The sequence below is a fragment of the Haplochromis burtoni genome, unplaced genomic scaffold (assembly GCF_018398535.1).
Source record: "Haplochromis burtoni strain Fernald_Lab_line unplaced genomic scaffold, NCSU_Asbu1 Contig_2353, whole genome shotgun sequence".
NCBI lineage: Eukaryota > Metazoa > Chordata > Actinopteri > Cichliformes > Cichlidae > Haplochromis > Haplochromis burtoni.
In genome coordinates, this window is record NW_024584714.1 from 2,652 (window position 1) to 13,253 (window position 10,602).

Genomic DNA, 10,602 nt, shown 5'->3' on the forward strand with positions numbered 1-10,602 from the left:
AAAAAATGAGATTTTTGCCACAGTGTTGATAAATTGAGAGGTCGGTCTGTGTAACATGTTTCCTCCCATTCCAAGATCTCAGGTCAAAACAACTGCATCTCTTGATTCCCCATGTAAAACCACACAGAGGTGACAAATAGACAAATTGTGTGCATCAACTCACAACCAACTCTCTTAGAAGAGCAATTTATCACATTTATTCACTCCCCATAAAAGCACGTTGCAGCTTCCGTACACAGACTCCCTCTGCCTGAGCGAAGCCGTCAGCCATTTACATTTACTCGTGTTAGTCGAGTGAAGAAAATCCAATATTTCAGCGAAAGAAAAAAAAGGCCGAATGTTGCAGGGTTACAAATTTTATAATAATTACAATAATTTACAAAAATGAAAATATTAACATAACTTAGCTTCCATGATACTATCAGACTAAGGCTGAAACTGGCGGTTATCTTTTTTAATTAGTCACTTTACCTGATTATTAGCCAGTTAATGAAAACTCCAATTGTTGACTAATTGTCGTTGCATCCCTGATCAGTATTCTTCTGTGATATGTGACATTAGCAAGAAGAGGTTAATGACTTAAAGACAGGAAACCAATGCACACATGTGCTCACTGACTCATATGAAGCATTTGAGCTCCAGGTTTTGTAACGCTGCAGATATGATTAATAAAAGGAGATTTTGAAGATCCAACCATCAAGTCGAAGCTTCGAATTTGTCCTTTGTTAAATTGACACTTTCGTCTTTTTTTTCACATCCACGAGCATCACTCGGCAGATGAGTCAAGTTAAAAATAAACCGAGTCTAGACGAGCTTTGTACAGAAGACATTTTCATCCAGGGGTAGCCATTAATTTGTGCAAAGATAAACTTCTGATGCCATTTCATTAATTCTGTTTCTCCTTCTGGAATCAGTGAGTTGGAATAAAAAGAAGACGTGTTTTATAGGGCTGACCACAGTTTATGACTGATTTCCCAGCTGCAGTGGTAAATAGATGTATTTTAAAGATTATATATAAAATGATGCATCTGATAATCCTTCACTGACATAGCTTTTTAGATACCTTTCTGTGAACTGGGACGCTGATTGTGTCCTATTCAGTGTCTGGTTGCTCACTCTGACATTCGTGGGCGGTTCTGGGGGCGAAGGGTCTGCATAGAGACACAGAAAGAAAAACATATAGTTAGGCAATGTTGCAGTTCTTTTTTCTTTCACTTCACTTGACCCCTGACCTCTGCTGAAGTCACTGGGGTCCCAGTGAAGACAAGGCCATCACCCTTCTCCAGTTCTCTCTGTCCTCCACAGCTCTCTGGGACTCTGCCTGTCCACTCTTGGATGTTGTCCTCCCATCTCTTTCTCTGCCTACCTTGTCAGCTCTCTCCTGGTGTGTGTACGAGAGGGTGGGTGAGAGCAGACAATCCAGGGGGAGTTCAGCTGTAGGACCAAACCAGCTGCCTGTGTTTCCATTCATGAGAACGGCGCCTGTGGCCTTATCATCCAGTCGTTTGATGACTCAAACAATGTTAGTGGTCCCCACAGCCAGCTGCAGCAGATGGCCCCGCCCCTCCCTGAGCCTGTCTCTGTCGGAGGTTTCTTCCTGTTAAAAGGGAGTTTTTCCTTCCCACTGTTGCCAAAGTGCTGCTCATAGGGTTTTTTTCTGTAGGGGTTGCTGAAGCCTGCCTGTTCTTCAGCAACAATAGACTGCTATTGACACAACACCTTGGTTAACACTGTCACTGACTTAACATGTTACTATTTAAGTAGAATTACATAAAATAATGTCAGATTACTCAAAGGACCTTTTTTTTTTCTCAACCAAAATCCTTTAGCTCACATTAAAAAGACATTAGTTTATTTAAAGATTCCAATAGGACACCTTAAAAATATTCTATATTTGTTCATGTATTTTTTTTTACAACTATTAATTGCGTAAAAAAATCATAAAATTTAATTTTTTTTCTTCTGATTAAAACCGCAGAATCTATAAATTTGTTTTCATTTTTCTATATTAACTGTTAAAGTTTAACTACTGCACACAATTATCTCTTGCTTCGTTTCACTCACAGCCCTTGAAGTTTTATGTTTCCAGACATCAAATTTGGACAGTGGAACATCCAAAAAGACAAACTGTGATTTTTATTTAACACCAAATTAATGTTAAAAAAGGTAACATTGCACATTGTGTTTTCTCTTTGGCAAAAAAAGGAAAAATAGCACAGTACAAGCTAAAGGCTTAATTTTTGTTGCTGGGTGTTAAAACCTGTTAATTTGTTTGTGTAATTTGTGTCTAAAGTTGACACTTTTGCAATTTAAATTCTGCCAAACTTTTGATATCAACAAAAGGGAAGAGGAGAGGAGTGAGTCCTTTGCAACAAAGGCCTTTTACCAGCTTGACTTTCTTTTTCTCGGGGCTAAAAGCACATTTCCTCTTGGTTTGATTCAAGTCTACAGAGCCAATTAGATTTAAAGCATCAAAGGTGGGTGATACTGGAGAAACCTAACGTCCTTTTCAGTAGCTGCCACAACACAGACCAAAGGCCATCACTGCTGGTAACCGTATGAGTCTTTCAACAGTGACTCTGTATCTCATTAGAGCCCAAAATCCCTGATCCTGTATTTGATTAAAACTACAAAATGCATCTGATTAGAACTACATCCCCCATGGCAGGCCTCCCACAGCCCCAGGCTGTGCTTGGCTGACCTAAATGCAAAGATCAAAGTTGGGGCAAAACACTGGAAACTCCATGACCAGGACTGCTTGTGCGTATGCATACGTGGTGTTTTGTGTTACATCTCAGTGCCAGCAGTAATTGCCAGATGAGAATCAAAACCTGTTCTTCTCTGAGGGCTTTTCCCGTCACTCTCAATGAACTCAATGAATGTTTTATGTCATAAAGTGAAGACACCAAGATTACTTTTCTGATCCAAACATCCCTTCGTGATTACTACTGGCAGGTCCCACGTAACACCAACATTTTAACAAGATGTAAAGCGGTTTCCAAGTTTCACTCTGGTTAGCGTCAGGTCACCGTGCAGAAAGCACAACCCTCTTAACATCTGCCAGCTTCCGGATTTGTGACCCCTGACCTCCAACCTCTGACTAATCAGACTAATGAGGTAGAAACAAGACTCTGGCTGCCATCTGATGGTATTTGAAATGTTCAAGTGTGGCTCTAACCTTTAACCCTGGTTCTCAAAATACACTCACAAACACACACCGTGTCACAGAAGAAGAACTCAACATTTCGACACTGAGCTATTGCCTCTTGCTTGCACAGATATGGATTTTGAAGACTGATCACCCTTATTTAATTACTTTTTCTATAGGAAACAGCCTGTTAGGTTTGCTTTGCATTAATACCATGTCTGTAAACTACACCATGTGATGGTGACTTAGAGGAGTAACTTCTTAAAGCCAGTTAACTTAGCAGAGCATAAATCTAGCTTGAAAAGCTAACCTGGTTCTATCTGATTTACCAAAAAATAAAAAGAATTAGCACCTCTGAAGGTCATTTCATACAAAAGTAAGCCATCTACAGAGAATTCAGGAAGCTACTCTTCCCAGCAAATAGTCCCAAATATAACGCCCTCATAAAACACTAAGCAGTACGCTAAGCCTGTTTAGCTGGCTGCCAGCAGCAGAGTTCAGCCGGTGTTAAGCTTCTGCAACACCTTTGCAAAGAGGGTATTCTGGGTCGCAGAGGGGCCGACCTCACAAATCTCAGCACCAGTCGATCCAATATCCTGTTGGAAAGTTTCCTCTCCTTTTCGGTTTCAGAGCGCGGACAATTTGAGCAGAGTGCAGGAAATAAAATCGTTTTTAATTTAACATTATTGGGCATCTTATTATCGACCCGTCCGCATTTGATGAAATCCAAATTCTCTCGCATTTATTGCACACGCTCAGCGATTTGCTCGTCGTGTCCACAAAGCGATACGTTAACTTGCCTTTTATCACAGTTCTACCTGCAAATATCTTCTGTAAAGCCCAGCTACAACCCCGCTTACAAACCCTGCACTCTGCTTGCCACGGCACAGGTTGAAATGTTTATAAAAATTTCGTCGGAGAGGTGGAAAATGCTATCTCACACTGCTCTTCATAATCTCCCTTAAGTGTTCAACTGATAAAGAACCTTTTTCCACAGCTCCGTCCAACCTGAAGTCATTATTCACATTCAAACATGCTCTAGCCAATCCTGGCAGTGAATTCATATCACTAGCCAATCCTGGCAAAATACCAGTATGACCTAAGTCTGCTAAGCATTACAGCTAATACCTCCTACAGTGTGTGCGTTCGTGTGTGTGTGTGCGCTTGTCTTACTCTCACTTTCACCCAGTCTCTCAGACCTACATCAGGGACTTCACTCTGGCATCAAACCAACGGAGCGAGTCCTTACGCTTTGTGTAAATGCGTGCATGTGTGCACACTTGTGTACATTTCGGTTTCCTGCTTGTGTTTTATAGACTGCCTGACAGTTTTTTACCTTATCCATCAACTCTGCGTGAACGACAGAAAGAGCACAGAAAGGGAGAGGAAGGGAAAACATCCTGACTTTCTGACTCCTCCTGCGGGATGTGTAATATCTCTCATAAAATGACAAAAAATGAGTGCAAGGATCTGTGTTTTGCTCAGTGTCTCATGACAGAATATCAAAATTCACCGCTAGCTTATGGCAACATGCAGAGGCATCATCACTCACTTTGAGACGCTCATAAAAAACGAAGTATGTGTGCTTACCTTTACTGGAGATGTAGTGTTTGCTGGGTGTGGTGAAACCTCTGCTGCCGTGGCTGTTGATGGCTGCCACTCTAAACTGGTACCAACGCTGAGGTCTCAGATCTGACAGAATCGCATCTTCAGAGAGTGTCTAAACACACAAACGCATGGCACAATACGCAGGCTAGGTTTTTATATTTTAAGACATACAGGGCAGTGCTTACATCTCACCAGGAAGATATCAGATTGGCTCCAAAATCATTCTGCAGCATAACAACAGACCAAGAAATACATCAAGAGGCATGAGGACTATATGAGTTCTGCAGGAGACGATATGATCCCCACAGAGCTCTGATCCCCAACATCATGGAGTCAGACAGGCAAACATACAGAGGGGATCATTTTCAGAGGAAAAACAGTCAAGGCTAATATTGATTGATCTTTTTCTTTACTCCTAGTGTCTGTGCGAGTTAGAGGAATCATTTAAAACTATTTTTTTAAACACTCACTATTACAGACCTTTAAATCTTGAAAAATAGGCTTTTGTTTAAAAAAGAGAATATTCACTGAACTAGTTTAACACTCATAAGTTTTAAAAAGAGTGATGGGTCTCTTGCAACTGCATGCATGGGCAGCTGGGCCCTGTAATATGAATTCAGCATACCCCGGGTATCCTCCTGTTATCTGGGTTCTCGCACTCTAACACTGGCGATCAGGATAATCAGCTGCTTTGTCTGCAGCTGTGTGAGGTATCTTTGACCCCAGCGATAACGCCGATGTTACCTGGATAAGATAAATTCCCGTGTTGGCCTTTGGTTAGCTTTGGTTAACCCCTGACAGACTGATGTTGTTCTTCTCATTTATATGAATTAAGGTGGGCTAATTAAATGACACGACACAAACTGCATCCTCCTAAACACCTCTCTAATACGATTCTAATCAAAAGCAGAAAATGACTTCTTTCAGGAAGGATTTTTGAGTGTTCAGCTGCAAAAACAAAGTTGTACATCCTGTCAGATGATGTCAGATAAACACTGTCAGGCTGGAATTCCTCTGATAGTGTTGAAATGAAACGGTTTATCCAAACTATGGTTAAAATCTTTAAAGATTAATTTGTTTTGTCTCCTTGACAGTGCAAATGTGACTGCTGCGGCTCAAATCTACTCATCCACAGTCGCACACACACACTCACAAAGACACGAGCTGCCATCTATTTAAGTCCATAATGAGCATTCAGTCATTCAGAGTCAGCCGGAGGAATGACTGTGGCTGCCTGTGGTTCCTTTTTAAGCTCTGCTTATTTACCTAACCTCACACAGACATACATGCACACACACACATGCACACACAGACAGACATCACACACACACACACACACACACTCACACACACACACACACACACACACACACACACACCCTCACACACACACACAGAGCGTTTACCCTGGCAGAATGGGAGAATGACTGGGGTGGAGAGGTTTAGACAGCAAGGCAGCAGACTGATGAGGTGGAAACTAAGTCTAACATCCATCTCCATAGCTGAGAAGTTTCATCATTCAAGGCAAATTGAGAGTTATGAGGTAAAGATATGTTACAAACTTTGTGGGGCGGCTCCACTTTTAAAGGCACAGGGAGCCAGTTTTACAGCCCGAATGACTCTACAACTGTCCCAAATAATCATCAATAATCATCACATCATGTAACAACCCCCAATAACAGACACAAACATAAGGCTATTATTAGGACAAGTCCCCTCCTTAGTCTATGATAAGTTTACTTCTTAATTGTTATGTAAATATCAGTTTTTCTCACTACTTAATTAGCACATGGAAAGTGACTATTAACCATTTACCATGGCTACAGTAGCCCATGGAGAGGCGTGGTCTTCACTGGGGTGAATGCCGATGTTCCAGCGGGACTGGAGTATGTAAACGACGGGCTCCACGCTGACATTGAACTTCGACACCCACATCACCTTCACACGACCCTCCGAGTCCTCCAAAAAGCTAATGTCTCTTCGAGGCTTCAGAGGGACACCTGCGAGGACAGACCAGGTTACAAGCTTGTTGTTACATATCAGTATAACTCACTTGACTAGTAACATACTGACATTACAATTAGATGACACAGAAACATTTGGACAGTTATGGGAGTTCCCGGGACGACTTAGACACACACTGTGATGCATTTTGCCTTATTAAGTCTAATAACTGGGGTCTAATTACTCATTTACAGTCTATCTATCAAAACCACTTGATAGGACGATCAGTAACAGCTACCACATTATGCTTCACACAAACTCCAAAAGTTGCCTTTACCTTTGTACAGATTGGCTGGGGCTTGGCAAGTATGTCCACAGCTATTGGAGCAGCACTTCCTGGGGGAGGGGCAGTGCTGGTCTGACGAGCAGCTCTCCACGCAGGCCGCGGCAAATCCTGTGGCTCGCTGAGGCGGAGGGCAGTCTCCCTGACGAGACGACCTTAACGAGGCCAGAAACTCCCTGCTTGTCACACACTCTGTCTGCTTCTGAGAGTAAAGCACGGTGGGTGTAATTATTATTACAGTTGACACATCACAGAAATAACACACAGTGTATAGGAACACACACGAGGCCACAAAAACACACAGTAAGGGTGAAAGCGCTTCCTGTGGTATACTCCTACTGTCTGTTTAAAGGCTGGTCCAAAAAGCTACATGTGTGTGCTTGTGCATGCGTGTGCATGCGTGTGCATGCGTGTGCGTGCATGTGCGCATTTCTCTGTTTGTGCAGACAGCTGTAGATCAGGAAAATGTAAACACAAGCTTTCACTAATAGCTCTGAATTACCCTGTGTTCATAACCAGCGAGCCAATCAGCCATCCAGCGAGTAACACGCTTCAGCTATTGTGATGAAAAACTAATCTCTCAGAAAGCCACAGAAACCGGCTTTACAAATAAACAGGCCACACACACTCACACAAAATGCACATAAAACTGTTGCACAGTGTCCCATGTATACTAGAAGTGCACAAAGCTTTATAAAAACACACACAAACGCTCATTTATTGCACAAGGTCAAAACAGCTTTGTGGTGCCAACAAAAGCGTGCGTCTGCAAAGAACGACAATGCCACCGAGGCTGCCGAGACTTGCACAAGAGCACAAAAATGCCACGCGCTGTTTCCGTCTTACCTCGCAAGACTTTGGAGATGCCACCTTCCTGGTTTCCCACAGTTCTTTGCATGGCTGAAGGCACTACACATAACCCAACACAATGGAAGAAAACAGAAAAAAACAAAAAATTAATAAAATAAGAAAATATGCACGAGGCACATTTCAGCATTTTAGCACATTCATGTAGATTCCTGCTCAGCACAAAAGCTGGAGGCTCCATCCAAATCGAACCTGCTAACACCTGTAAAGATTCAAATTAAACATCTGTAATGTTTCCGTGATGCAGGGTTTATGTATTTGGACCATTTGATTCTGGTTTATTTAATATTCTAAAGTTCATCTGACGTTCCTGGTTTTGGTTCTTATTGTTGTGTCTCTGCATTGTGTAGTATTTGTATATTCTGATCTTGGTTTTGTCATCTAGCCTTTATGGTTCTTTTTCCGCCTCCCCCGTGTTCCACGTTTCATGTTTAGTCACTCTTGTCTTCGTATCTGTTTATCTCTTATCTCCTCGTGTTTTGTGTCCCCTTGTCGGGTTACTCCCTTGACTCGTGTCAAGTTTGCATGTCTCCATCTTGTTGTTAGTTTCAAAGTCTCTGTCTCGTGTGTCAATCGGATTAGTGTCAGCTGTGTTCCCACCTGTGACCCGTTCCCGTTCGTTATCCTTTGTGTGTATATGTAGTCTCAATCAAAAGTTTAAAATGGCAAAAAATGCATCGTTTTGCATGGTTGGATCTTAACAAGGTTCCAAGTAGAGCTTCAATATGCAACAAGAAGAAAGGGGAAGGGCGTCTACTGTCTGGAACTGTTGTCCATTTCTGTAAACTTCCCTTGTCATCCATCCCCAAAGGTTCTCAATTGGATTTATATCAGGGGAACATGCAGGATGGTCCAAAAGAGTGATGGTACTCTCGTGGAAGAAGTGCCTTGTCCTTTATGGCGATATTTACTGTAGTGTTGTCCTGTTGAATAACCCAGTCGTTACCACAAAGACGAGGGCCCTCAGTCATGAGGGATGCTCTTTGCAACATCTGGACACAGCCAGCTGTTTGAAGCCCCTGCACCTCCTGAAGCTCTGTTGTTCCACTGAAGGAAAAAGCACCTCAGATCATTATGGCGCCCCCTCCACTGTGGAGCGTAGAAAACATCTCAGGTGGGATCTGCTTGTCATGCTGGTAACGTTGGAAACCATCAGGACCATCGAGGTTACATTTGTTCTCGTTAGAGAATAAAACTTTCTTCCACCTTTCAGTGTCCCATGCTTGGTGCTCGCTTGCAAAGTCCAAATGATCAGTTCTGTGGCGTTCAAGGAGACGAGGCCTTTGAAGACATTTTTGTGTTTTTGAAGCCCTTCAGTCTCAGATGCCGTCTGATGGTTACGGGGTTGCAGTCGGCACCAGAAACGGCCTTAATTTGGATCGAGGATCATCCAGTGTCTTGACGGACAGCCAGTTGGATCCTCCGGCTCAGTGCTGGGGACATTTTTTGGATCTTCCACTTGAGTTTTTGTTCCATAACCCTCAGGATCATTTAAGAAATTCCAAATGACCGTCTTACGGCATCCCATCTCAGCAGCGATGGCGTGCTGTGAGAGATCCTGCTCATGCAGTTCAACAACCCGACCACATTTAAAAAGGGAACGTTTTTGCCTTTGCCATCATGAAAGTGTGACTACTTGACAGAAAAGGACAATGAATCCACAGATTCACCTTTTAAAGGCAAGTGGTCCTAAACTGTTGATCAGCTGTAGATCAGCCTGTTTCAGTTTAACAGTTGTTTTTAATAAATTGCTCAAAAACATGTTTTGTCTCACTCCCCTTTCTTCTTGCTGCATTTTGAAGCTCGACTTGGAACCCTGTTAAGATCCAACCATGCAAAATAGGATTTTCTGACATTTTTCAATTGTTCTTAAACAGATCGGGACTGTATTGTCACTCCCTTATTGTAAGTAGTGGTTCCGACTGTTTGGTTTCCCTCTCTGTCAGTGACTCAGTTTATTTTGTTTTGTGACGTTATGTTGTTGTTTTTGTTGCCTGTTTTTTCAGCATTGACACTGTGATTTTTAGTTCAGTTCTGCGTTGCTGAGTCCTGCGTTTTGGGTCCATAACACTGCCTGCCACACACCTACACCTGCAGATATGACAACATCTGCTGTAATTCATGCGCAATCCATTACCCACTCTTTCTGGCACAGAGGAGTGTCTTTTTCGTTCCTGAGCTCCAGAACGACTCACAGAGCAGCAAATTGTTGCTCAAACTCACTGAGAGATGGTTAATGAGCATTAGACGTGTTGGCAATCTCACTTCATTACCTACACCATGCTAGCTGTTTCCAGCCTCCCTGCACATCCAGCCTGACCTGCTAGAGTGTAACCTCTCCTCTACGCCAGAGGGGAATGAGCACATTTCCCAAGCTATTCCTTGAAAATGGCTGAGGACTAAAGAAATATTAGCAAGACAAATAATAAATAACAAAGTGTCAGATGGTTTTAAGATTTGTAGAAGCAGATCTCAGTGTCCATGACTGTAAAGAAACACACGCTCCAGAAGCACGCACTCATCTGGTTTGCCACCTCAGTGAACTGGTGAATGATGGCTCTTACCAAATTAAAACCAGACAACGTATAAAAACTGCGGTTTCACCCTCACCCCCCCTCAGTCTCTCTTTTCTCTCTGTCTGTCTGTCTCCTTCAACTCCCCGGCGTGCCTGGCTTCAATCACTCCTCCGGTT

At 42.6% G+C, this 10,602-nt stretch overlaps 1 protein-coding gene across 1 annotated transcript; it reads right to left on the minus strand.

Moving 5' to 3' along the window:
- Nucleotides 1-977: 977 nt before the first annotated feature.
- Nucleotides 978-7,952, minus strand: LOC121813725 (anosmin-1-like; the record flags this gene model as incomplete). The annotated part of the gene is made up of 5 exons (XM_042217619.1): nt 978-1,151; nt 4,739-4,868; nt 6,572-6,756; nt 7,038-7,242; nt 7,890-7,952. Coding segments are annotated over 5 exons (726 nt in total), but the record flags the coding sequence as incomplete, so codon positions are not given.
- Nucleotides 7,953-10,602: the final 2,650 nt, after the last annotated feature.